The sequence below is a fragment of the Lemur catta genome, chromosome 10, assembly GCF_020740605.2.
Source record: "Lemur catta isolate mLemCat1 chromosome 10, mLemCat1.pri, whole genome shotgun sequence".
NCBI classification, from domain to species: Eukaryota; Metazoa; Chordata; class Mammalia; order Primates; family Lemuridae; genus Lemur; species Lemur catta.
The window spans coordinates 37,125,688-37,151,326 of NC_059137.1; the positions used below are offsets into that span (position 1 = coordinate 37,125,688).

The window sequence follows — 25,639 nt, forward strand, 5'->3', positions numbered from 1 at the left end:
GCCCCGCGGTGGGGACGGCTCCGCCCAGGCGCCAATAGAAGGAGAGGGGTGAAATAGGGGGGGGGGCTCCCGGCCCATTGGAGCCTCCAACTGCCAATCACCTCCACCCCCTCTTCTGCCGGACACTTCCTGTCCCGTCCCAGACTGAAGAGGCTGCCGGGGAGAGTCTGGAACTGGATGCCTGGGTCCCCGCCTGAAGGCCTGTCCTCCCTGGGGCAGCCGGACTGGAAGTGTTCGGCCCCTCCCCCTCCCAGCTGTCCACAAACAAAGCCTCAGATTCAGGGCTCAGAGGCCACTGGGCAGGTGATTCAGAAGCAGAAGGTGCCCCTGACTCCAGATAAGATAAGGGGGAAGGGCTGGTATAGGGCAGTGGTTCTTAAACTTTGCTGGGTATTGTGGTTTTAGAACTGCCAAGCTCCACTCCATACCAATTAAATCAGGATCTCTGGAGGTTAGACCTAAGCATCAGTATTGTTTAAAACTTCCCAGATGATTCCAAAATGCAGCCAAATGGGGGCGGGGGATGTGTGTGCAGGTAATTATGCCCTAAGAAACCAGTCACCCATCCAGGGCTCTTATCCACTTCCTAGTCACTAGGGGCTCCAGGGAAATGTGTACATACTATGTTATGTCTGATCTCCCTCCAAACCAGGGAAACACTCAAAAGTCCCAGGCACCTCTCCTCCCTGGTACCAAGAAAGAAAGACCCTGGACCGGAAGGCAGGTAGCCAAGGTTCTTCTGGGCCAGGTCCTCTCACTGTTCAGCCTTAGTGTGGCTAACCCAGAGACTTAGTTCCCCTGAGAAAACAATGGGGACAAAAGTATTCTGGCCATCTCTACCATTACTCACCAGCACTACCTTCACCTTAAAATTTGGAGGACATTAGGTGATATCAGGTCTCCTGGGTTGCATGGTCTGTTTTTCACATACTCTTGCCAGGTAAACAGGTCCAGAGGGGAGGGGGTAGACCAAGGGTCACTCCTGAGAACCATGCCCTCCTTCCAAGCTCTTGGGCTAACTCGGGCAGCCCCCTTCTCTGCCAGAGCTGTTTTCTGACCTGTGTAGTGTATTAGGGCACAAGGGCAAGAGAAGTATACAGAGCCTATACATATTGCATGTGGTAGTCTGGAGAGGCCAAGGACACAAAGCCACGTACACGCTCCCGTCCCGCCCCTTCAGCCCCTGTGGGCTGGAGCAGAGCCAAGCTGTAGCCACTTACAAAGCCAGGGTTCTGGCCAGCAGCCCAGAGCCCGGCCACTGACCACTGGGACTAGGATCCAGTTTACCCGCTCCCCACCAAAGCCTCAGGCCCACGCTTGGAGCTGATACCCAGGGGTGGTGGCAAAGGGGGCTCTGGCCTTCCCAAAGCCTCAGCCACAGCCAAAAACACAAGATTTTAAAACAGTTTCCTAAACTAGGAATGCAGTCACTACACCATGAGTGAGAGAATCTATAGACCAGATGTATACTGAATATTAATTTTTTTTGGACATTTAGGGTAGCAAAGAGTATTAATTTTGTTCAGAGATGTAGGCTGGGGAAGAGTACTAATTTTTTTCAGAGATTTGGGGTATAAATTTTGCATCAAGTTTTTACACATCTGTAGACAAAGAAAAGTGTGGCTGGAGCTATGTCTTTAGTATTTAACCCCAGATCCCTGAAGGCTAGAGTTCACATTCCTCTGATGTTCCAATATAGATTAAAGTTTGAGAAGCACAGTTTTATTGATGCTCCATCTGACCAAATTCCAGGCCCCAGTTTCCCCAGGCAGAAGGATTCAAGGCCCTGTGGTCAGCGTGGTCAGGCGATGGCTGCTGTCTCCCTGTCCTTCTGTCCCAGGGAGTAATGTACCTCAGGAAGTGCCCTTAGTCTCTCTGCGGCCTGGAAGGGAGACAGGGGGCAATCAGGGAGGGTAAAGGCTGCCCAGAATGGTGTTACGGTGTTCTGAGTGCTCAGGAGACGTGGGACTAGGAGACAAGGACTGCTGGAGTCACCAGAGGATGAGAGAGTTGAGCAGCTCCTAAGTCCCAAGGAATGCCCAGGTGGTTATGGGGGTTCTCAGGGTCATGATTGTTGGGATCTCTTAAGGAAATGGGAGAGAAAAGGGGATCTGAGGACCCAGGATGCTCTGAGCCCTGACCTGCTCAGGGGTGAGGTCTCTCTGAGCCTGGGCAAGCATTTCGTAGCCAACCATGAATTTCCTGACGGTGGCAGAACGCAGGAGCGGAGGGTAGTAATGAGCATGTAGCTGCCAGTGGTCCCAGTTGGCCCCGGCCTCTGATCCTGTGGGAGCCCCTGACAGAAGGCAGAGATGGTGGGGAGAGCCCTTTCTTAGTCTTCAGCCTAGCCCCTACCCCAAACCAGGCCAGGTACCTGAAAACTACATCTCCCAGTATGCTTTGCCAGCGAGGACCCCAGGCATTAGAAAGCACACTGGAGACACAGTTTCACCAAGTTTGCTGTACCAACCTCAGTCCCAGCATCCTTGCTCTGGACACTTCCCCCAGCAAGTGTTAAGGCTCACTAGGGTGTGTAGTCCACTGGGCTGGGCCCCAGGAGCCCAGAAATGGTGTTGGGGGATTAGGTATAGGTACTTGAAAAGCCTCACCATGCCAGCCCATGGAGTAAGGAAAGGACGTCTCAAATAGGTTGTCATATTTGGTCAATAGCTTCTTCATGATGGAGGCTAGATCTGCAATCAGAGCCTGAATCTCAGCCTGGGGCCCAGATGCTGGCCCTACTGGAGCCACTCCTATCTCGTGCTGAGCCCCACGGCCTCAAGGTCCTCACCGTCACGTTCAGTAGGAGTCAGCTCAGGTAGCCGTCGCACATGCCGACGGGGCAGCAGCAGTGTCTGGTAGGGCCACACTGCCCAGAAGGGGACCAGCACTAACCAGTGCTCACTAGTTAGGACCAGACGTTCCTGGACAGACAGAATGGATATGAGGTCATGGGGGGAGACAGGTACCAGCAAATAGGCAGGAAGAAGAAGAATAGAATGTACCTAGTATCGGATAGATTCTCACCACCTCCACCGCTACTGCCACTAATCTAAGCCACCATCATCTTTCTTTTAGATTACTGCTAAGGCCACCTAGCAAGTCTCTCTGCTAGTTCCCTTCTACTTTCGTCCTTCACACACCTCCCTCTTTAAGTTAGGGACTTCTTAAAGACACAGGCTTGGCTTTCTCCCACCTTCCTGAGCAGCTCCTGGCGGCTATACTCCATTAGGAGGGGCTCTCCATGCTGACTCTGATAGGCCCGCTGAGATCGCTCCTCACGCTGTGCAGTATCTGGCAGGAAACTGCTGGCCCACACCTGTCAAGGGACAAAAGCAGAGAAGGGCAGGCAGGTCCTTTACCTCCAAGCTACACATCACTAGCATATTTCCTTTGTCCCATCCATTAATCCAGTTCCCCTGCCCACAGTGCTGGCTAGGACCCAGCCAAGAAACCCACTGGAGCCCCTAACAACCTTACCTGGCAGTGGGGATGGGGGTTGGAGCAGCCCATCATGGCTCCTTTGTTTTCAAAGATCTGTTGGGTAGGGGTAGGGGTAGGGAGCTTTAGTAGCCAAAGACATCAACTCAGCCCCCTCCTGACCACACCCTGTGGAGACAGGAATGCTACTTCCCAGAACCAAAGCTGTACCACCCACTCCCTGCCCATCCAGGGGAGGAGGTGACCTCACAAACCTGCACCCAAGGGTATTGGACACCCAGCTCCTCTGTGACTGAGGCCCATGCATCGACGACAGCCCGGATCTCAGGGACCGACATGAGTGGCAGTGTCATATCCGACCAGGGGTGGAAGCACATGACCTTACTAGGTGGTGAGGGGTAAGGGATGACAGAGGGATAGGGCATGGCGGTGCTAGGGGTGGGGCCCAACCCCAGTGCTCAGTCTACAACCCTGGGTTGAACGATGTAAGAGGGGGAATCCATAGTTACCAGACTCCTCGAGCAGCCTCTGCTTGGAAAAGGGGATGATCATTGGGTCCTGAGATAAAGGAGTATCACTCTCTGCAGCAGAAATCCCCCAAGAGATCTAGCCTCCCTCCTCCCTAACAGCAGTTGGAGTCAGGTTACCTGGACTGGGGGCATCAGGCTGCAAAGCTGGGAAGTCATTGTCAAACAGGAAGGTGGCATCATAGTGGGGATTCACCTGACAAGGATAAGCTAGAGAAGCATTCGCTGCCCCAGACCACTGTCATATGGCTTCAAGGGCTAGACATGCTACAGCAGGGTGGGGAAGGCCCACTCTAGGGCACGAAAAGGCTTGGTGGGATATGACCCAGAGGAGGTCCACTGCCCTGTGGGGGAAGGGCAGCTCTAGGAGAGAGCTATTCCCCCAGCCCAGCCTGCAGATGCAGGGCTCTACAGGTTTACCTCTCCATTGGCCCTTGTGGCCCCAGGACACAGGGGGTTGAGGGGGTCGTGGCGGGGCACTGTCTTCAGAAGCTGGGGCTCCACTTGCCCCTGCCAGGGCCGCTTCATGCGGTGAGCTGACACCAGCACCCACTCATCCTGCAGCGGGTTGTAGCGGATATGCTGATGGTCTGGGGACAGATAGTCAAGATCAGCCCACAAAACTGTCTCCCTCTCCCGTGTCTCACCCACCTGCAGGCGCAAGCTCGGGGACGCCCTCTCGGCCCTGTCCTGCTCAGGAACTAAAGGCCCAGGACTGGACCTTCCCAGAGCCAATTGGCCTGCAGCCCCTACACCCGCCTCTCTCTTCGCATTGCCGGCCTTGCTAGGGGTGGGGGCGAGAACTCCCTAAGGAAAGGGAGGGCTCAGGTCGGGTTCCGGCGAGTCCCAGCCGCCCTGCAATTACCGCTCGCCCGGAAGGTTGCTGCCGGGCTGTCCGCCTCTGACGCCTGCTGACGCTGCTCAGGAATGGCCCCGCTGCGCGACATCAGGACACTGGGGAGACTGTCTGGAACGTCCGGAGAGCCGCGACTGGCCCTTGGATTTCTCTGTCTGCCCGTCCAGCCCCGCCCCGCCCCCGATGATTGGCCAGGCGCCAGCACGTGACTGTCTGAGGGGGCTGCCCGGCCACCTGGGGGCGGGGCTCAGGAACTACGCGGGACGACTTCGATAATCCCACTCCACCTGGGACTGGAGCTTCTACTCCGGAAGAACCTCTGTGAAAACTGCTTACTGCAGAGTGCCAAGGCTCCAAGATGCTTACAGGACTTCTTTGCTGCACTCAGTCATTCATTTGGCTATTCATTCAGCAAATATTTACTGAGCATCAACCATGTGCTAGACACCTAGGCTCTATGTGGGGCATAGGGATGCCCCTTTGTGCACGAGTCAGGCATGGCCTCGGCCCTCACTGAGCTTACATTCTAGGGCGAGTAAGGTATGACTCTGATTCCACAATCACCTCAGCCACCTGTTCAGTGGCTATGGTGGAGGAGAGGCAAATTTGGGGATGGAGTGGGCCTAATCTGCTGTATCTGAACCCTCGCCCCTCGGGTGTTACCTGGAGGAGTGGATACTTCACAATAGCCATACCCCATCCCCACCAGCACAAACAGATTTGGAAAAAAGGTCTAAGTAACCATAGTGTCCCCCCACCCACCCACACACACACCAAAAGCATAAGATGTGGGAGAGGGCCAGGCACAGTGGCTGACGCCTGTAATCCTAGCACTCTGGGAGGCCGAGGCTGGAGGATTGCTTGAGGCCAGGAGTTCAAGACCAGCCTGAGCAAGAACGAGACCCCATCTCTACTAAAAATAGAAAAATTAGCTGCGTGTGTTGGTGTCCGCCTGTAGTCCCAGCTACAAAGGAACAAAGGAGGCTGAGGCAGGAGGATTGCTTGAGCCTAGGAGTTTGAGGATGCAGTGAGCTATGATGTCACCACTGCACTCTAGCCTGGGCAACACAGTGAGACCCTTTCTCAAAAAAAAAAAAGGGGGGGGGGAGAGCTAAGAGGGCTACAAGAAATCTGAAAATCTGGGTAGGACAGGACTGTCCGGAGCTCCAGCCACCATCCGGGTGGGGTCAAGGGTGTTCCTTTACAGATCCCCTTCTCTTCTCCAGATTTATCTTAGATCAGACCAATTGGCTAATGCTTAGATAGAATTCAAATTAATTTCTCTCCTAGCACTTTTAAAGAGCCATCTAAATATTGTCTAAACCTCTTCCCCATTTCACAGTGGGAAACAGAGGCCTGAAGGTCACCCAGAGAATGAGTGGCCAAGCTGAGATTTGAATGCAAGTTTGCAAGGCTCTTCTCAGTGCTGGTAGATCCCTCTGAGAGAGACTTCAGTGGAATTCCGGATAGAAACCCAGTGAGCTAGGAGCTGAGCCATAGCAGGGAGGCCCCTTCCCCCAAGCCTGGCCAGGCCAAGCCAGGTGTTTTGCAGCTGAGCTGCAAAAACTGGGTCATTGGTCATTTACCTGATCTCTGCCCTAGGGTCCTCAGACTGAAATCTGAAGAGGCCACTAGGTAGGGGGCAGGGAGCAAGGGACTTAGAAACAGAGGTTTAACCTGTCCCACTAGCTGTACTCGAAAGGGTCGACAGGGATAGGAAATCTGCTTTTCTACTCTTCAGCTATCTTTTTTTCAGTGACTGGATTTGGAAGGCAGCTCCATTTTCCCAAGAACACCAGGACTTCAAGACACTCCCTGGATCATGCCAATTAACTCCTGACCTCCTTTAGGAACATCTCTTTGGGAACATCTCCACACCTCTCCTCTCTTTGTGTCTCTCCAAGGTCACTTTCTGGAGGAAGAGGAGAATGGCTGAGATGGGGCCTACCCAGCTCTTTGTCTCCCAGATCCCAGAGGTGTGATCTATGCTATGACATCTGGGAAAAGATGGCTGTGACCCTCAGCCCCTCTATCCCCTAACTGGGGTCACTCAAGGCCATGGAACACTCTTTTTTTTTTTTTTAAACAATGTGAGCTGGAGAAGCTTTCTGAAAGACCAGACAGGGAAGCTGCAGGCCCAGATAGTCCCAGAAGGCTCTGCCTGGAATGGGGGAAAAAGACCAGATTTTTGGGCTAGTACCTGCTGCTGAGGGTTCTTAGCAAATTGTCAACTCAGGAATGCCACAGAAGCCAGAGCTACTTCAAAAACATGTTCCCTGAATCCTGCATCCTCTCCTCTAGATAATCCCTTCTTTATCTTTCTTTTCTCTGCCAATTTCCTAAAAAAATAGTCCATCTTCCCAGCCTCTGCTCTTAGTTGCACAGTATATTGTAACATGTCTTTTGCCCTGTATTGGTCAGAGTAAATAATCTTAGTTGCTATAACAAACAACCCCCAAAGCTCCATGGCTTAGCATCATAGCACATTACTGCGGGGCGGGGGGAGAGGAGCTCTGTCCCAAGCAGCAGTCAGGGACCCAGGTACCTTCCATCTATTGGCTCTGCCATTTCCTAGGGCCTCAGAATTCTCCATGAGATCCTTTGTAATAGATGAGGGAAGAAAGAATGTATCAGAGGAGATTTTAGGAGCTAGACCTGGAAGTGTCATACATCATTTCTGCCTATATTTCATTGGCCTGAATGCAATCACATGGTCCCATCGAACTACACAGCACACTGTGGAATGTAATCTGGCTGCCCAAGAGCAAAAGGAAATGGATTTGTGAATAGATAGCATTGTCTCTGGCACATGCCCCTACTGAGAAATATAACGACCATTTCTTGTCATCTTATTGAATCAATTATTTTTGACTGTGTTGACCCTTCAATCCATCACTTTGAGAAAGAAAAGAAACTTTTTATCTGAGGATTGTGAGCCCCCTTTAATTATCAGGCCTAGAGAGGCATTGAAATGTGACAGCATATGACAGCAGTCATGTCTCACCCACTCCCCAAGCTAAATAATTATTAATACTTCTTGAAGCCACTTGCTATGTGGGCTCTAGACTAACTGATGCCAAATAGCCATAAAATGCAATATGCTGGACACTATAACTCATACCCTACAGTTCAACAATGTCAAACAACTTTGTATCAGCCCACGCCTTATCCCCTTTTGGTCTGTAAAAACTTGCTCGTTATCAAAGGCCAAACAGAGCACTCCCCAAGGCAACTTGGAAGTGTGTCCTGGGCAGCTGTATTCAACATTGGCCCACATAAACTCTCTGTCACCCAGGCTGCAGTGCAGTGGCAAGATCACAGCTCACTGCCGCCTTGAACCCTGGGCTCAAGCAATCCTCTTGCCTCGGCCTCCTGAATAGCTGGGACCACAGGTACAAGCCACTAGGCCTGGCTAACTTCTCTCTTTAGGTTGAAAACTCCAACATGTGACGCTACTCTCTTCCAGCTCCTCTATGTTTTATTCATATCACTTAACAAATATAATGCTCACCATGTGAGGCACTATTGCTTTTATAAATGTTAACTCATTTAATCTCCATCACAATGAAGGTATGTACTATGAAGTAGGTACTTTTATTTATTCCATTTTACAGATAAAAAATCTAAGTCACAGAAAGAAACAAAAACAAAAACTGAGTCACAGAGATTCTAAGTAACTCACCCAATTTCACACAACTATTATGGTAGGTAGCAGGAGCCAGGCTTTGAACCCAGTCAACCTAGTTCTCTAGTTTATTTCTTAGTCACTGCACTATATGCTCTTTTCTCGCCTTTGCTTCTCTTCTTTTTTGGTCTTTTCTTCCTTTGCCTATCCCTTGGCTGTTAATATTCTCCAGGGCTCTGTCCTTAGCCTTATCTTACTCTAGTCCCTCTCCCTGTGAGATTTTATCCATTCTTTAGGTTTTAATTACCATTTTTTCTGTAGACTCCCCAGTGAGATCTCTAAACTGAGGTGGGACTATGCTTGCATTGTTCATAGCCACATCCCCAGTGGCCACCACAGAACTTCACACATACAAGTGTCTGATTAAATGACAACTCCTAGCCCTCTGTCTCCAGACTGGATCTGAGCTCCAGAACTGGACACTCAACTGCCCACTAAACAGGAACAAGGACGTTAGTCAAGTATGGGGAAAGGGGGAATAGGATGGAGAGAAAAGAGTATTCCAGAAGAGATCAAGCTCTGCCAACTGTATTTTCAGAGTTCACAAGCTCATTTCTTTTTTTCCATCTCCCCTGACACAGACCTTCTCCCTTACCGGGACCATAGTCACAGTCTCCCTCTCATCTTGCTCCCCTCCGCTCCACAGCCCTGTGCCACTCCGTGGTAAAGTCTAATCCCGTCGCTCCCCTGCTGATAACTCTCAGTTGGTTTACGAGGCCCTCCTCTCACATTTTGTGTTGCAGAATAAAGAATTAACTGTAGGCCCCTGAAGAGCCCATGCTGTCTCTCTCCTGGGGCCTTCGCTCTTAGACTGTCTCCTTGTCTGAAATGCCCTTCTCATCCCTCTTAAAGATACAGCTCAGGGGTCACCGCCTCTGGAAAGCCTTCCCAAACGCTCTCAGGTTGGACTGCCTCCTCTCGGCTTCTGTGCTTGCTAGTAAAGGCGGGCCTTAACAATCAGGAGTCCCAGAAGGCTCTACTTCCAGGCTCGTCTGCTTCGCAGCCAGTGATCCTAGGCGGGCCGGTCCATTCTGCGTCTCGCCGCCACCCGCCCCTATCCCCACGTGAAGTGGCACGAGGACAGACCCTGCCCGAAGACCCTAACTCCGGCAGCTACGAGAATGGCCCCGCCCCCTCGCCTCACGTGCGCGGCGTCGCCCCACCCCTCCGCGCTCTCCACTAGGAAATGGTTCAACCGAAGGGGCGGCGCCGGGGTGCCCGGACCGTTCCGATTGGCCAGGGCGAGCCATACCACGGCGGCGGCGGGGGAGCGAGTCGTGGGCTGCAGCCGGCGGGCTCAGCGGCGGTGAGTGCAAAGCCTCAGGCCTGGGCTCCCCCTTGCGCTGCTCTGTGCCAGGCTGCCCGCCGGGATGCAGTGGGCCGTGGGCCGGCGGTGGGCGTGGGCCGCGCTGCTTCTGGCTGCTGCAGCTGTAATGACCCAGGTCGTCTGGCTCTGGCTGGGTACGCAGAGCTTCGTCTTCCAGCAGGAAGAGATCGCGCAGCTGGCGCGGCAGTACGCTGGTGAGCGGGCAGAGGGCGGGGAGGGGGCGGGCGGCCCGGGAGCCGAGCCGAGGCTTCCCCAGGACGCCATCCCCGAGCCCAGGACCGGTGCTAGCCCTGACTCCGCCGCTCCTCTGCCTCCACTAGGGCTAGACCACGAGCTGGCCTTCTCTCGGCTGATTGTGGAGCTGCGGCGGCTGCACCCAGGCCACGTGCTGCCCGACGAGGAGCTGCAGTGGGTGTTCGTTAACGCGGGCGGCTGGATGGGCGCCATGTGCCTCCTGCACGCCTCGCTGTCCGAGTACGTGCTGCTCTTCGGCACCGCCCTGGGCTCCCGCGGCCACTCGGGTCAGTGCTAGCAGCGGGTGGGACTGGGAGGTTGGGGCTGTACAAGGGCCCATGCCCTCCTTTCTGATGTTTTGCTGGGCTATGGGATGGTGCGCATACCCTGATAGTGTCCATCTGATTGTCACTCAGGGCGCTACTGGGCTGAGATATCGGACACCATCATCTCTGGCACCTTCCACCAGTGGAGAGAGGGCACCACCAAAAGTGAGGTCTTCTATCCAGGTGGGTAAAGATGCTCTGACAGAGAGGTGGGACATGGCATGGCATGGTAAAGGGGTACATTGGGGGGCCCTCCCATTTGTTCCTTCCCCACCCCCCACAAGCCACAGGTGGTTGGGGCAGAGCTGAGGGACCCTGTTGCTTTTCTCTATCTAAGTTTCCTGTTAAAAAACATGTCTGATTTTTATCTCCCTAGCCAATATTCCAACAATTGTTGGGGAGACAGTTGGGTAATCAGAAATGCTCTCATACCCCAAAAGAGGTATGAGAGCATTTTTTTTATTAGTTTAAGAGTTTACATAAAAAGTAGAGCTTTGAACTTCCAAGTTAATTTGACGTTGAGTGTCAACATAACAGGCATTGGATTGAACAGCTACATTTCTCAGAAACTCTCACAAGTCTTGTAACTACTTCTTCCCTATCTAAAAAGCCCAGCCCAAGTTTAGCTAAATTTCTACTTGACATGAGTGAGGCATGGGAATACAGACTTCCATGACTTCCATGCAATGGGCCCATGGCCAGGCAAGGTAACCTATCCTTCCGTGGCTTCCCCTAAAAGAAGACATGGGCCAGGTGATGCCACAGAAGAACATTTAGTAGTGGCTATCTGGGTCTCTTAGGCCTCCAGGTGGGGAACCAGCCCGTGAAGTAGGGCTCTTTCCTTTCCTGAAGCTCCCTCTCCATTCCCCACCCTAGATAGCCCGTGGGCTAGAGAAGCAACAGCAATGGAAGGGCAGGGCAGAGCTGGGCTCCTCATGTGGTGCTCCTTGTCCCCCAGGGGAGACAGTAGTGCATGGGCCTGGAGAGGCAACGGCTGTGGAGTGGGGGCCAAACACATGGATGGTGGAGTACGGCCGGGGTGTCATCCCATCCACCCTGGCCTTCGCACTGGCTGACACTGTCTTCAGCACCCAGGACTTCCTCACCCTCTTCTACACTCTTCGCTCCTACGCCCGGGGCCTCCGGCTTGAGCTCACCACCTACCTCTTCGGCCAGGACCCCTGACCAGCCAGGCCTGAAGGAAGATCTGCGGATGAACAGGAGTGGGCAGGCCCACACATGTCCACTGGCTGGAGCCCATGTTTACAGACAGGGACATACTCACACCATACAGATGTTGAGTTCCTGTGTACAAGCAGGGATATTCCATGCTTATACATCCAAACACAAAGACACAAATGGGACACATATAGATACGGAGATCTGTGTGTACAGCAGGATCACGCACTCACACCCATCCAGAAGGGAGCCTCACATATACTAGGGAGCCAGTCATGTTCAAACACACACACCACAAGCTTGATTCACTAACTCAGGCCTTTCCAGAGCTTCCCACCCACTCCCCCCAGTCAGGGGTCTGGAGTTAAAGATGGGGGTGGGTATTACACTGCCTCAGTCTGACTCCTCGACCCAGCAGCAATTTGGGGGGGATGGAGAGGAGCTGCTTTTTGGAGGCCCCCATCACCTGCAGCTGTGATGCCCTTCCCCTTCTCCCCCGACCTCACCATATGCCTTATCCCTGTTCTACTCCCCTGCTATGCAAGTGCCCCTGTGGCTTGTCCCCCATCCCCTCAGCAACCAAGTCACCTGGAGAATCAGAGTAATATGGAGAATGCTGAAGTCAGAGTCTTCCATTCCTGAAAGACCCCAGTTCCTCCCTTAGGGGTGTAATGGGGAAGCTGGCTTTAGCCCAGGGCCCACCACTGAGAGGTCATGGAGAGGTGGGCCTAATTCCAAGGGGCCATGCTTGGCCTAGAGAAGGCCTTTTCTGTGCAAACACACACACACACATCATAGTTTCAGACAGCCCTTGCTACATTCTCTGTCCGTCTGTCTGTTTATGTTAATAAAGACCTGTTGATCAGTTCCATTTCTTTGTGTGTCTGAGCAGCAGGAAAAGCCTCTCACTCTTGGGGAAACCTCAGAAGGGCCTCTTGCTTTGTGGTTTAGTTTATCAGATGGTAGCTTCAGACTAGTAGGGACTATATAGTTGAATGTGCCCAAGAATCACCTAGAAGCTTGTTGAGTCTACAGATTACTGGGTTCCACTGCTGGAGACTAGTTCTGAGTTGAGGCCTTGAAATCAGCATGTTTTAAGAAGATCCCTTCCAACACAGTTGTGACTGCCACAATTTGAGAAATTCAGGGATGGGTGGGATAGTTGTGTGTCTTGGCCTCACCTCTGCCAGTGCAATTCTGGGAACAGTCCTTAGAATCCTGCTCTGGATGGCCACATGGTGGCAATGTGTACCCACTTTTGAGCTGAAAGGCATCGTTCTCAAGTCTGCTTTTTTCTGGGCTCCTAGAGTATAGTGTCTACTGCCACCCAGATCAGTTCCTCCACTCTGTGGCCTACCTTCTCCAAGACCCACCATTTCTGTGGGGTCTCCCAGAGTGGGAAGCAGACACACTACCTGGCAGGATGTGAGGCAAGTGAGGGTGGGTGAGGTGAAAGGGGTGCCTAAAGTGTACTCAATCCCAAAGACCTTGCTCTTGCCTTCTTGTGCACCCTAGGCACCAACCTGGCCTCACCCTTGTCCTGGTCCTGCTCTGAGGTTAAGGCCTAGACCACTCCTGCTTCTTAAGATTCCTGGTATATTAAAAATGGAAGAAACATGGTTACAAAAATTATTTTTAAAATTTGACCTTCTAATGAACACAAAAGACTATATGTATAACCTCATTAAACAACATCAAAGATCTAAATTTGTGGCTCTGAATGAATGTGTAGCCCAGGTAAGTTGGCCATCCCAATTCCCAAATACTACCACCATGTTGGACGTGATAGGCCCTTGCTGGGGCTTCTGCATTGATCCCAGTTGCAAAGTCATGCCTCCCTGGAGGATTTCTCCCATCCTGTAAACCAGCTCTGCCTCTAGCCTCATAGCCCACATCTGTCACCAATGCCTAGGTCGCCCTGTCATCCCTCCTTCCCTTCCACAAAGGACTAGGCTCCCCAGGCCCCTCTCCATCTCTGTTGCTAAGTCCAGTGATCATTTCATAGTTCTCAACTTTCATTTGACAGGTGACTCTTAAACCACTCTTCATTTCATTGACTCTTAAACCACTCTGGCTTCCAGGACTCTACAGTCTTCCTTTATTGCTTCCTTTACTGGATCCTTCTTATTTCCTCATTCTCTGACTTCCTAGGACTTAGTCCTCAAACTTCTTTGTTTACATTCCCTCCCAGGTGATCTCAACTACTTCATGACTTTATTTTATTTTATTTTATTGCAAAAGGGTCTTGCTCTGTCACCCGGGCTAGAGTGCAGTGGCATCATAATAGCTCACTGCAACCTAAAATTCCTGGGCTCAAGCAATCCTCCTGCCTCAGCCTCCTAAGTAGCTGGGACTGCAGGCCTAAGCCACCACACCCAGCTAATTTTTCTATTTTTTTGTAGAGACGGGGTCTCACTCTTGCTCAGGCTGGTCTTGAACTCCTGAGCTCAAGTGATGCTCCTGCCTCAGCCTCCCAGAGTGCTAGGATTACAGCACCCAGCCTATTTCATGACTGTAAATACCATCTATACATCTTGAGTGCTAAATTTTTGTCTCAGCCTACATCTCTTCCCTGAGCACCAGATTTGGAAATCTTACTGCCTCCAATATCTCCACCTGGTTGTCTGAGAGGTATTGCAAAGTTAAGATGTCCAAAGCAACTGATTTCTCTCCCAGTCCTGCACCACCACCCCATAGTCTTTACTGTCTTAAGGGTACCTCCATTTACCCAGCTGCCCAGGCCAGGAACCTTAGAGTCATCTTGGACACCTCTCATTCTCTCAATCCCACATCCAACCCATCAACAAGTCCTGTTTTATCCTCAAAACATAGCCAGATTCCAATTACCTCTTGCCACCTCCACTGCTACCACCGTGGTCCAAGACACCATCATCTGTTGCCTAGACTACTGCAACGGCCACCTAACTGATTCTCATGCTTGCATCCTGTGTGGAGGGCTCTCCACACAGCAGCCAGGGTCAGACTTTCACTCTCTGCTGAGACATTTCCAATGGCTTTCCATCTCTTTCAGTCCTTTCACTCCTTTCAAGGGCCTACTCCAAAGCCCTTGTTACCTCTGACCAAACGTTTGACCACTCACCCACTTGCCACCCTATTTCAACCCAGTGGCCTCCTTGCTTTTCTTCTGACACATCAAGCAAACTTCTACCTCAGGATATTTGCACCCGCCACCCTCCTGAGTGCAGTACTCTTCCCTGGGTGTCCACGTGGCTCTCTTTCTTCCCTCCAACTCCTGCTCAGTGAATCCTTTCCTTGGCACTTAATATCCCTTCTGTAGTGGTTTTAAACACCTCCACAAAATTTTTGATGTTCCTCCCTTCAAGAGTTGAAGCCTGATTTTCTTCCCCTTGAGTGTGGGGCTAAACTTAGTTATGCAGTTTAACAAACAATATATGGCAGAAGGGACAGTGTGTGATTTCTAGGACTAGGCCACAAAAAGTATTGGTGCCTCTTCCTCTTTAGTCTCTCTTTCTTGGATCACCTGGGGAAGCCAACTGCCATGTTGGGAGAACAAGCAAGTGATCCTGTGGAGAGGCCCACTTCAGGAGAAACACCTGCCAATAGCCATGTAAGTGAGCCATCTTGGAAGTTGATCCTCCAGTCCCAGTCAAGCCTTTGGGTGACTGCAGCCAACATTTTTACTACAACCTCATAAGAGACAATGAATCAGAACCATTCAGGTAAGCCACTCAAATTCCTGACCCACAGAATTGTGAGAAAAATACATGTTTGTTATTTTAAGCTGCTAAATTTGTGGGTGATTTGTTACACAGCAATAGACAACTAATATATCCTTCCCTTTCTATTCCCCCCAACCCAGCTACATTTTTCTCCATGGTACTTATCACCCTCTGACACACTATATATTTCCCTCACTAGAATTATACCTTTATACGTGGGACTTTGTTTCATTTAATCCTGTGTCCAACAGTGCCTGGCATAAAGTAGCTACTCAATAAATATGTGTTGGATGAGTGAAGCATTGGCCTCTGGAGGTCTAGGTCTGTTTGCCCTTGTCTCTGTGAGGTGTAGGACCAGACTATGTGTGGGTATGAGAGGTGGCCTTTCCTTTCCACAGATGAAGAGAGAGAAACCAGGTCCCAGTCAGCTTATTCCTTCTCCTCCACCCTTCCCAGTTGTAGCTCTCCTCACCCAGATCCCAAAGGTGGGTTTACTTTGCTTGCTTGATTAGGGGTGGGTAGCTGCCCAGACCCTTGCCCCTCTCCACCCTCAACCCAAACCCTGCCAAGCAACCTCCAAACCATCAGAACTAGAACTTCCCCAAGCCAACTCCTACCTTTCTAGGAAGAATCTTACCATCTGTTTTTGGGCACCTCCTCTGAGCAGCCGGGGGAAGCTGTGTAGGGGGGAAGGGAGCAAGTGGGACAGGGGAGTTCTGCAGATGGCTACCTCTGCCCTCTAGTCCTCTAGTAGACTCCCATGGCATGTCTGTCTGCCCCTGCATACTCACTGATTCTCGCTTCTGTGTGCACAGCATAGGGGAGAAGGGGTGGACAGAGAAGGAGGCTTGACTCTGCCCCAGGAGACTCATACCAAAGCCATAGGAAAGGGAACCTAAGTACTGAATGTGGTTGGATCCCTGAGATTTCTAGGGGGTGGGGGATTCTGACAGGCTGTGAGGCCTGAAAACTGAGGTGGAGGACACTGGGGTATGAGTAGGGCTCAGTCTCAGTGTGGCCAGGGATGAGCTATAGAGAACAAGGACTTAGTGCTGCAGGGGGAGCTGGGCTCCGGAGAAGGGTGGAGGCTGGAGGCAGGGCTAGCAGGGGGTGGCACCCATCACTACCACCATGGTCAGAGGAGCTGGTGGTCTGACCCAGAGCAATCTGGGGCTGAGAGGAGGGGACTGATTGAGAGAGGAGGAGCGAGGAGGCAAAGGTCACATCTGGATTCCTACCCTCTGGAGGAATCACAGCTCTGGGACATATGTGCTTCACTGGGTGTAATAAGGCCAGAGGATGGTTCTTGGTGCCACAGGGTTTGACATCATTTCATACCCATGCCAGGTGTCACCCCTACAGACACCTGCTGTTCACTAACACACTTGGCATCATCTCAGGTGGCCCCCATGTACTTGGTAGGTAGGTCCCCTTGGGCACAGGAAGAAAGTGGGGAATTATGAGGATGCCTGAGAGGAGTCGGGTCCAGGCCACTCAGAGCGGAAATCTTGAGAGGCCTGCCACTCAGGACCTCCAAATAAGGAACAGCATGTCAGCATCTGGGGGATAGCTGGGAGTTTGGTAGGCCCAAAGCTGTTGACTGAGGGGGTCAGGGGCTAGAGATTTAGAAGTCAGGCACACACGGGCAGAGAATGTGTGAAAAGGGGCAAAATGCTGATCATCGTGGAAACAAACTGGTGATGAGTACCAGAGGTTCATTATACTATTCACTCTTCTATGTTTGGAAACATCCATAATAGAGTTAATAGAGATAAACAACGGTGTGCATTCGGCTGTGTGTCTGCATGTGGTATGTATACTCTGCTGCGGGTGTGCAGTTAGCTCAGAGCCCTGGGTGTGTGAAGGCGCTGGTGTGGGTCCACCGCCATGTGCACGCATGTGTGCAAACTGCAGCACACATGCAATTGGGGACAGCAGGCCGGCAGGGCAAGGGGAGATGCTTCTGTTCTGGCTGGGCCCTCCACACTCACCCCATCATCCTGCCCCAGCCATCGACACTGCAGTGATCACATAACCAGTGTGAGACCAGGCAGCTATGTGCCTGAACTTGTGACGAGGTGTGCTGGTGTGTGAACGCGGTTGTTAGTGTGCGAGTGCCCGGTGGTACTGAGTGAGGGTGAGCGGGACACGACTTGTGAGGCGGGTGGGGCTCTGGTTCAGAGTCCAGTGGCCTTGGACACCTCACTCTCCAGTGGTCCCCCCAACCCCCGAAACTGGCTGTAAGGAAGGTGGGAGACACCTGTTGGGGGGCTGAGAGCGGTAGAGCCCCCGCGCCCCCGCCCGCCCTGCCCGGCTCGGGTCCGCCCCCACGGCCGCCGCCGGCAGAGCGGCTAGCGAGCGCACGGTGGCCAGAGTAGCGCCAGGCGGCGGGAGCGCACGGCGGGGGACCCCGCTCAGGGAACCAAGCCGAGGCAGGGGCCGCCCGGGAGGCGGGTGGAGCAGACGCAGCGCCGTGGAGACGCCGGGGGCAGCGGGTCACGCCAGGCAGGTGAGTGCGGTCCCCAAAAGGCAGCCCGACGTGGAGATCCCGCCACCTCCCACCCGTCCGGTCCGGTGCGGGTCCCAAGCTCTGTCCTCACTGCCCTCTATTCCCGCGACTCCTTGGTTCTTGTCCTCTGCCTTTCGGCCCTCTCCTGTTTTTCTCTGTCCCTATATCTCTCTGTCCCCGTCTATTTACTATCTCTTTTTAATCTCTTCTGTCTCTGTCTCCTGCTGCGTCAGTCTTTCCCTGTGTCTCTCAACCCCCCATCTCACTATTTGTCTCTTTCCGCCTCCGTCTCTCTGTCTCTGTCCCTCTCTGGGTTGCCTGTCACTTAGGTCTTTGATATTTTTTATTTCTTGCTCCTCCATCTCTCTTATCCTTTCTCTCCCCTCAGTATTTCTGCAGTTTCATCTTTCTCCTTCTCTGTCTCTTCACCCTGTCTCTACCTGATATCTCTGTCTCTCTCTATCTTGGTCCCTCTCAGTCTCTGCCTCTCCCCACCTCGGTCTCTCCTGGTCATTCTGTCCCATCTCTATCTCCATATTTCCCAGTCATTCTCTTTCTCTCCCTCTCTCTCTCTCTCTCTCTTTCTCTCTCTCTCTCTGTCTCTCCTCCCTTCCCTTCCCTCCCTCCCTTTCCTCACCTATGTCCCCCATCTCCCTCTGTCTCTTGGCCCCTGTAACCCTCTCTGATCTGCTCAGTCTCTCCCTGTCCTCTGTCAATGGCCCTTTCTGATTCCCTGAGTCTGTCTCTGTCTCTCCTGCTCTTTCTACCTCTCTGTCTCTGTCAGTCTCTGGGAAAGCTCTTGCTGCCTTTCCTTATGACCTTCGATGCTCCCTGAATCCATGACCACCTCTCCTTGTGTTGGGGGTTGTGGGAGCAGCAAAACTCAGCACCCATAATTCCCTCCCCCACAGGCGGCCCTTTCCTCAGGGCCCCGCCTGGTACCAGGCCCCCCCCCAGCTGGGGGACTGCGCCTGGAAGCTGTGATGGAGGCCCTGCAGAGGCAGCAGGCAGCTCGGCTGGCCCAAGGGGTGGGGCCGTTGGCCCCCCTTCCACGCCAGTTGCTCCCACGACGGCCTCCCCTGCCTGGCCCCGGAACCCTACAGGCCCCTGAGGGGACCTTGGGGAATGCTGGGGCCGAGGAAGAGGAGGATGCTGAAGAAGATGAGGAGGGGGAGGAAGTCGGGGCAGAGAAGGAGGCAGCTGAGGAGAGCCGTCCAGGGGCCCAGGGGCCCAGCTCGCCTTCCAGCCAGGCTCCTGGACCCCATCCCCACGAGTGGACCTATGAGGAACAGTTCAAGCAGGTAGGACCCCCTCAATGTCAGGCCCTCGCCCCTTCCTCCCCTCTGAGCAAAAGCAGAGCCAAGTGCTTAGTAGCCACCCACTCCCACTGCCCTGTATAAGATGGAGACACAGACACACAGAGACCTAGAGAGAGACAGTGGGAAAATTGGAAGTTAGTGACAGGGAGGGAGAGACAGACACCCGGATACGCAGAAAGAAGTGCAAAAGGACACACTAGGAGGTGCAGGAGATGCCCAGAAACATGGAGACCAACAGACAGACTAGAAGCCATTGGTGGGGCTGGAAGGAAAAGTGGTAGGAGTGTAGGGCCCTTTGAGGGAGGGGTATCTAGGGGCTGGGATTCCAGTGCCAGCAGCATCCCAACTACCCTCTCACACATCAAGTCACAAGGTCATATTCTAGGGACCAGTGGGTGTGCCCTGGGCTGTCTACCTCTGTCTTTGGAAGGAGAATAGAGGTTGCCACCCCCTTGACTGGCTGGTACACTCCTTCTTTCTTTCCTGTCACACCGCAACCCCCCAAACTGAATCTTCTCCCTGGCCTGAGTTCCATAGATGACAGGTCCCAGCCAATAATGGCCACTACAGCTGCAGTATGACTAAAGAGCTCCTCTGCAACTGGGAATGACAAGACCTTACTCATGGGGCCTTAATCTGATTTTTTTTCTCCCTGGGGAACCCTTCTGGGTGTTATTCTAAGGACACTATTTAAGGCTGTCACTTAAGGCCTGGTTGTGACTCCAGATGTGCTATTCAGGTGGTGTTAACTCATAGGGTGTTTGTCGTGGGTATTTTCCAGAAGTGTTAATCTGTGGCTAGTACTCCATGGCATTAGTGTAAACTGGGAGTGTTACTCAGGGCTGTTACTCTGGGAATGTGGCTCTAGACACTGTTTCTCCTGGGTGTAATTCTGGGGGTTATGACTTGGAGAGTGTGTGTATTGTTTGTGGGTATCCATCTAAGGCTTAGGGCTCATATTTTATGCAAAGGTGGATCTCTGGGGTTTGTTATTCATTGGTGTGTGTGTGTGTGTGTGTGTGTGTGTGTGTGTGTGTGTGTGTGTGTGTTTTATTCTGAGAGTTCCTATTGGGGGATGGAGTGTTCCTGTGGGTGTTACTCAGGGACTGTTATTCTGGGTTAGTGACTCTGGGGATTGTTCCTCTTGGGTGGTAGTTGGGAGCTGATACAGGAGGTGGGGCTCCAATGACTGGGAAAGGGTCCTTCAAGTCCTGACCCCACAGGTCCTGGGTGGCATAATTCTCTGTGGCAGTGTCTCTGTGGCAGCTGCTGTGATAGGCAAGATAACTGCCTATGGAAGATCAGACCAGAAGGTGGGCTGAGGGGCCACAGATGTCAATCTAGGGGCTTCTGAGCACCCACCCTGCCTGAGAGATGGGTTAGAAGTATCTCTGCCCCTCATCCACACCCAGCCCTGGCACACAGGGATGTGAACAAAATGAAGCCCGTGCACGAATGAATGAGAGCCTCAGATATAACTGTTATTCTCCTCAGTATGGAACAGAAGCCCAACATGGCTTTCTCCCTTGGACTTTGAATGTCCCCTTAGGCTGGGGGAAGACCCAGTCCTGGAGGACAGGTTGAGCCTACCCAGTTCCTTCCTCTCTTTCCTTACCCCCTAGATGGGTGGTTTGAGCTGCCAGGGCACCACTAGTCAGTACTGGTCTCTGTACGTATTAGAAAAAGGCATCCCTACCTGCCCACAGGGGGAGAAAGCCTAAGGCCAATGTCAAGGAGTCCACACTGAGTCCCTACGCACCCCTTCAGCTAGGGACCCTTGTTCAGGACACAACCTGAATTGGGGTCCGGGGGGAGGGGGGTTCACCAGAACTGGAGAATCACCCTGATCCTTCCCCAGCTGTATGAGCTCGATGCAGACCCCAAGAGGAAGGAATTTCTGGACGACCTGTTTAGCTTCATGCAAAAGAGGGGTGAGTGGGGTGATGCGGGGGAAAGGATCCCAGAATTGCTCCCAGAATTGCCCCCACTTACCAGGTTTGAGGAAACTACGTTGAGTTCTCCCTGCAGAGGCCTGAGCTTGGCAGCACCTGTCCTCTGGGCCTTCAATAGCGTCTTTAACCTCTGACCCTACCCCCCTCATCCACCCCAGGATTAATTAGTGGCCAGCCCACTGGCAGGTTAATGAGCGTGGGATCAATTGGGAGGGTGGAAGGAGGAACTGGTGGGAGGCTGGCCTGGGGTGGAAGGGTCCCAGGACTAGAGGGGCTGGGAATGCCTTGGTTCTCCATCGAGGGCCTTCCTCCAGCCTTGGCTCTCCTCATTTTCCCCTTACTTCAGGCAGGGGACACCTCATGTGCTCTACAGCAGGAAGGACTGGGGTTAGACTGAAGGAAGGACTTCCGAAGGAGTGGGTTGGGGTCTATGTGAGTTGGGGCTGTGAAGGAGGAGAAATTCCTTTCCAGGAATCTCAGAGAGCTGGAAGAGAATGCAGGAAGGGTCCAGGAGGGCATCACAGTGGGCAGCAGTCCATCACTTCAGCTTCTCCCCAGATTCATGGGACTGAACACTGACTCATTATCTCTCTCTACAAAGCTAATTAACTCACTCCCCGATAAGCTGCTAATTAACTGGCTGCACTGCCCCCTCCCTTCCTTAGTGCAGCTGCTGGCCGAAGTCCCCTGGCCCTCACCCCAGGCTCAGTACCCCTTTTGGGTCCCTTCCTTTCCAGGGACCCTGGGTGGGCCCGAAGTCCTCTTGTTCCCCAGAAAGGCCCAATCGTTCTGGTACCAGTGTCCCCTCCTCTGGCCCTTCCTCAAGGCCTCCCCTCCAGTGGCCGGAGGGGGTGGGGGAGAGCGGTGTGAACCGATCCCAGCACTGCCTGCTCGCCCATTCCCCCCACCAGCTCGGCCTCCCTTCGGTCCCTGCCTCCCTCCGCTCCAGCTGCGGGGGGAGGGGGTCCCGCGGGGCCGATAATTTTCCCCCATTAATCAGGCCGCAGCTAATTGTTCGGGTCCAAAGGCGGCGGCGGAAGGGGACGGGATCGGTAAGGAATTAACTGGGGCCCATCGCTCAGCGCAGACAGGCCCCTTTGTCAGGGCTGGCCGACGGGGGCGGCGCGGGCTGCGGAGTCGGCCGGCCGAGGCGGGAGCTGCTGCTTCTCCTGCCCGCCATCCCCGAGCTCGGGCAGCCACCCGCGGGCTGCTGCTTGGGGGTCTGGCTCTTCAGCACTGTCCGTAAGTCCTTCCTACGGTCTAGCCCAGGGGGCAGCAAACTAAAGCTAGAGGGCCAAACCCAGATAGCAGAGGGAAAAATTAACACGAATAACATTTCCAGACGTGTGAAATTCGAATTTCAGTCTGTGAATAAAGTCGTAGTGGAACACAGCCATGTCCATTACTTTAAGTATCCTCTATGGCTGCTTTCAGGCTACAATGGCAGAGTTGAGTAGTTGTGACAGAGATCGTTTGGCCTAAAATATCAACCATCTGGCCCTTTGCAGAAGAAGTTTGCAGACCCCTGGTCTAGCCTCCTGTTCTTTCTGCCAAAATGAGGCCCTGGGCGGGGGGCGGGTCTGGGGCTCTGCCCATAATCCCACTTCCCCATCTCTCCCTCTTTCCCTCCCTCCCCGGGGGTCCCGCCCTGTACCCAGGCCTCGTGCAGGTATCCAATTCCTTCAGTTCCCCGGGGATGCCCGCAGACAGTGCCTTAGTCTCAGGGTCCTGACTTTCTGCCCATTCCCCACCAGGGACGCCAGTGAACCGTGTGCCCATCATGGCCAAGCAGGTGCTGGACCTGTATGCGCTGTTTCGCCTGGTGACCGCTAAGGGCGGCCTGGTGGAAGTCATCAATCGCAAAGTGTGGCGGGAAGTCACGCGCGGCCTCAGCCTGCCCACCACCATCACTTCGGCCGCCTTCACTCTGCGCACCCAGTGAGGCCAGGGGCGCGAGCGGAAGGGAGAGCGCGCGGGGGTGGGGGCAGGGCGAGGTGTGGCTGGTCCTGGGGGGGGGCATCTGGGTGTGACTAGCTGGGCCCAGCCTCCCACTCGCCCCTCACCCGCCTGTCCGCTCCTAGGTACATGAAGTACCTGTACCCGTACGAATGCGAGACGCGGGCGCTCAGCTCCCCTGGGGAGCTCCAGGCCGCCATAGACAGCAATCGGCGCGAGGGCCGTCGCCAGGCTTACACTGCGGCCCCGCTCTTCGGCTTGACGGGACCGCCCCCTCGAGGAACTCAGGGACCAGCCTTGGGTCCCGGCCCCGCCCCTCCCGCTCCCCGGCCGGCTCCCGGCCCTGCCCAGGGCTCCGCCTCCGGCCTGCCGGCGCATGCGTGCGCCCAGCTAAGCCCAGGCCCTATCAAGAAAGGTGCGAGGGGAGAGAGTGGCAGAGGTTTAGGATTCTCTGAGGTCTAGGCGGACGCTGAGATATAGGAAACATTAAGATATGGGGACTCTGCGGTCTGGGAGGCATTAAGGTATGGGAGTAGTAAGAGATCTGACAGGGCTCTGAGGTTTGGGAGTTGCTAAGGTTTAGAGGCCCTGAGGTTTGGGGTCAATAAAACCTTGAGAGGCCTGGCGTGGTGGCTCACACCTGCAATCCTAGCACTTTGGGAGGCCGAGGCGGGAGGATTGCTTGAGCTCAGGAGTTTGAGACTGCAGTAAGCTATGAGGTCGCCACTGCACTCTAGCCCGCGGATATTCTAAAGAAAAGCCTTGAGAGCTCTGGGGTACCTGTTACTGCAGTGTGAGGTGGAAGCTCAGGAAAAGGTTCTTTAATCACAGCAGCTCCGTTCCACACCTGTCCACCCAGGGCTCCTATTTGCATGTGGTTTTGTGCCTCCTGTGACCTGGATTATTTAACAACCAAGAACAACAACAACAAAAATCCCCCAAATTCTCTTAGACCAACGTAGGCATATACCATTGGTCCTTGGGGCTCCATAGCTTCAGCGCCACCAGGCTGAGGCTCTGGATGGAAAGAGAGATTGAATGAAGGATGAGAGATTGTGCATGAGCTTGGGTGACCTCTCTTGGTCACAGGGCTGGGGGAGAACCAAATGCAGAGATGGATTGGTTGGGCCAGGGGAGCTGAATGACCTGTTCTTCCAGAGGAGAGTGGAGTTCCAACCCCTCACGTGGCACTGCCTGTGGGCCTGGCCTTGGGACCTACACTGGAGAAGCTGGCACCAGAGGAGCCCCCAGAGAAGAGGGCTGTGCTGATGGGGCCTATGGACCCACCTCGACCTGGCATGCCCCCCAGTTTTCTGCCCCGTGGCAAGGGTCCCCTGAGGGGTGAGGAGGGGCTTGTTGTGAGGGGGCTTCAGGCCTGTACACTGAGGGAGGATAGACCCATCAACTGATAGGTGTTGGGGTGGAGCTGACAGATCCCTCTATAGACAACTGTGTGATTACAGGTGTGGGCTGAAGTGGAATGGGGGCTGTCTACAGGGACGGAGGGGGGGTACTTCTAAGTCTGAAGTCTGATTCCCCAAAACGTGACCCCTCTGCCCCCTCTTGGACAGAAGAGCAGCTGGATGGGCCTCTCAATCTGGCAGGCAGTGGCATCAGCAGTATCAACATGGCCCTAGAGATCAACGGGGTGGTCTACACTGGTATGGGTACTGTAGGCTGTCTACACTGGCATGGGGTCAGGGGTATTTAGACTGGCATGGGGATTTTAGACTTTCTGTACTAGCATGAAGTTCAGGGTGATCTACACTTGCATGGGTAACATGGGGTTTGTGGGATTGCTACACTGGCATGGGTTAAAGGGGGTCTACATGGCATGGGGTCAAAGGCATGACCTCCCTGGCATGGGTACCATGGGATGTCTGCCTTGTCGTGGGCTTATGTATCAGTGTAAATATTTCTTGTTTACCTGTTCAAGGGTATCTACATTGTCATAGGAGTCTCTCACTGACTCAAGGGGCTTGTCCTCATTGGTTTGTGGCAGGAGTATGTGTGTGGTGTTCTAGCAATCAGGACACTTACTTTTGTTCCCCTTTTCTGTTTCCATGCCCTACCCCCTCCTATTTGACCTCCATCATCTCCTCATCCCTTTACCAGGTGTCCTCTTTGCCCGCCGCCAGCCTGTGCCAGCTTCCCAGGGCCCAACCAACCCTCCACCCACACCCTCTACAGGGCCCCCTTCCAGCACCTTTCCCTAAAAGCTCCTACTCAGAACTAAGGTCCCAGCCCCATTGCTGAGGGGGGAAGAGACCCCCTCACCTTGATTCTTTCAGGGTGTCTACTCTGGGACCCAGCCCTGGGAGGTGACCTCCACCCCCCATGCCATGTGGACTTGAAGCCAAATGTTCTTTTGATGTTACATCTACCTCATTGTAAAGGGAGAGCACCTCCTCCCTGGCCAATTCCAGCAGCATCTACCAAAGGGTTCTTTTCCCAGTAACCCCCATCATCTCCTCAGGTGCTTCCTCTGTCAATGTCATGTCTAGGACCCTGCCCCTTTGAGTCAGCCCTGCTTCTCTTCAGGAGCCAGGTGAAAGGCTGGGTTGGGCTATTGTGAAGGAGATATCCTTCAGGTCACATCTGGACAATAAAGCTGCGGTCCCTCCCTC

General features: G+C 53.5%; 3 protein-coding genes across 8 annotated transcripts; 2 read left to right on the forward strand and 1 right to left on the reverse strand.

Annotated features, from left to right (window-relative positions):
* Nucleotides 1-1,700: 1,700 nt before the first annotated feature.
* Nucleotides 1,701-5,007, reverse strand: GALT (galactose-1-phosphate uridylyltransferase). 5 transcript variants are annotated; one of them, XM_045562928.1, is made up of 11 exons: nucleotides 4,834-5,007; nucleotides 4,389-4,558; nucleotides 4,089-4,164; nucleotides 3,951-3,999; nucleotides 3,696-3,825; nucleotides 3,481-3,537; nucleotides 3,197-3,319; nucleotides 2,792-2,924; nucleotides 2,610-2,693; nucleotides 2,142-2,296; nucleotides 1,701-1,882 (listed from the first exon to the last, which is right to left on the reverse strand). In XM_045562928.1, the coding sequence occupies exons 1-11, from the start codon at nucleotides 4,913-4,915 to the stop codon at nucleotides 1,802-1,804; spliced, it is 1,140 nt and encodes a 379-aa protein (XP_045418884.1). In that variant the 5' UTR covers nucleotides 4,916-5,007; the 3' UTR covers nucleotides 1,701-1,801. The 5 variants fall into 5 exon arrangements, with proteins under 5 accessions (XP_045418884.1, XP_045418886.1, XP_045418885.1 ...); XM_045562930.1 differs by having other exon boundaries at nucleotides 3,951-3,969; nucleotides 4,834-4,980; XM_045562929.1 differs by having other exon boundaries at nucleotides 2,142-2,284; nucleotides 4,834-4,980.
* A 4,740-nt stretch (nucleotides 5,008-9,747) lies between these two features.
* Nucleotides 9,748-12,446, forward strand: SIGMAR1 (sigma non-opioid intracellular receptor 1). The gene is made up of 4 exons (XM_045562934.1): nucleotides 9,748-10,030; nucleotides 10,157-10,357; nucleotides 10,487-10,579; nucleotides 11,355-12,446. Exons 1-4 carry the CDS (start codon nucleotides 9,880-9,882, stop codon nucleotides 11,579-11,581), a joined length of 672 nt encoding a protein of 223 aa, XP_045418890.1. The 5' UTR covers nucleotides 9,748-9,879; the 3' UTR covers nucleotides 11,582-12,446.
* Nucleotides 12,447-17,620: 5,174 nt separating this feature from the next.
* ARID3C (AT-rich interaction domain 3C) lies at nucleotides 17,621-25,639 on the forward strand. 2 transcript variants are annotated; one of them, XM_045562935.1, is made up of 7 exons: nucleotides 17,621-17,785; nucleotides 18,697-19,086; nucleotides 20,963-21,035; nucleotides 22,811-22,994; nucleotides 23,138-23,427; nucleotides 24,584-24,673; nucleotides 25,128-25,639. In XM_045562935.1, the coding sequence occupies exons 2-7, from the start codon at nucleotides 18,769-18,771 to the stop codon at nucleotides 25,226-25,228; spliced, it is 1,056 nt and encodes a 351-aa protein (XP_045418891.1). In that variant the 5' UTR covers nucleotides 17,621-17,785; nucleotides 18,697-18,768; the 3' UTR covers nucleotides 25,229-25,639. The 2 variants fall into 2 exon arrangements, with proteins under 2 accessions (XP_045418891.1, XP_045418892.1); XM_045562936.1 differs by lacking the exon at nucleotides 17,621-17,785 and adding an exon at nucleotides 24,171-24,353 and having other exon boundaries at nucleotides 18,769-19,086; nucleotides 25,128-25,620.

Excerpts from the sequence above, each read along its gene's own strand:
- GALT (XM_045562928.1), bottom strand. The coding sequence starts at position 4,915 with ATGTCGCGCAGCGGGGCCATTCCTGAGCAGCGTCAGCAGGCGTCAGAG. Across the intron at positions 3,538-3,695 it reads TCCAATACCCTTGGGTGCAG|ATCTTTGAAAACAAAGGAGC; the intron begins GTTTGTGAGGTC and ends CCTACCCAACAG. Across the intron at positions 2,925-3,196 it reads GCCAGGAGCTGCTCAGGAAG|GAACGTCTGGTCCTAACTAG; the intron begins GTGGGAGAAAGC and ends CTGTCTGTCCAG.
- SIGMAR1 (XM_045562934.1), top strand. The coding sequence starts at position 9,880 with ATGCAGTGGGCCGTGGGCCGGCGGTGGGCGTGGGCCGCGCTGCTTCTG. Across the intron at positions 10,358-10,486 it reads GGGCTCCCGCGGCCACTCGG|GGCGCTACTGGGCTGAGATA; the intron begins GTCAGTGCTAGC and ends ATTGTCACTCAG. Across the intron at positions 10,580-11,354 it reads AAGTGAGGTCTTCTATCCAG|GGGAGACAGTAGTGCATGGG; the intron begins GTGGGTAAAGAT and ends CTTGTCCCCCAG.
- ARID3C (XM_045562936.1), top strand. The coding sequence starts at position 18,769 with ATGGAGGCCCTGCAGAGGCAGCAGGCAGCTCGGCTGGCCCAAGGGGTG. Across the intron at positions 23,428-24,170 it reads CCCAGGCCCTATCAAGAAAG|AGGAGAGTGGAGTTCCAACC; the intron begins GTGCGAGGGGAG and ends CTGTTCTTCCAG. Across the intron at positions 24,354-24,583 it reads TGGCAAGGGTCCCCTGAGGG|AAGAGCAGCTGGATGGGCCT; the intron begins GTGAGGAGGGGC and ends CCTCTTGGACAG.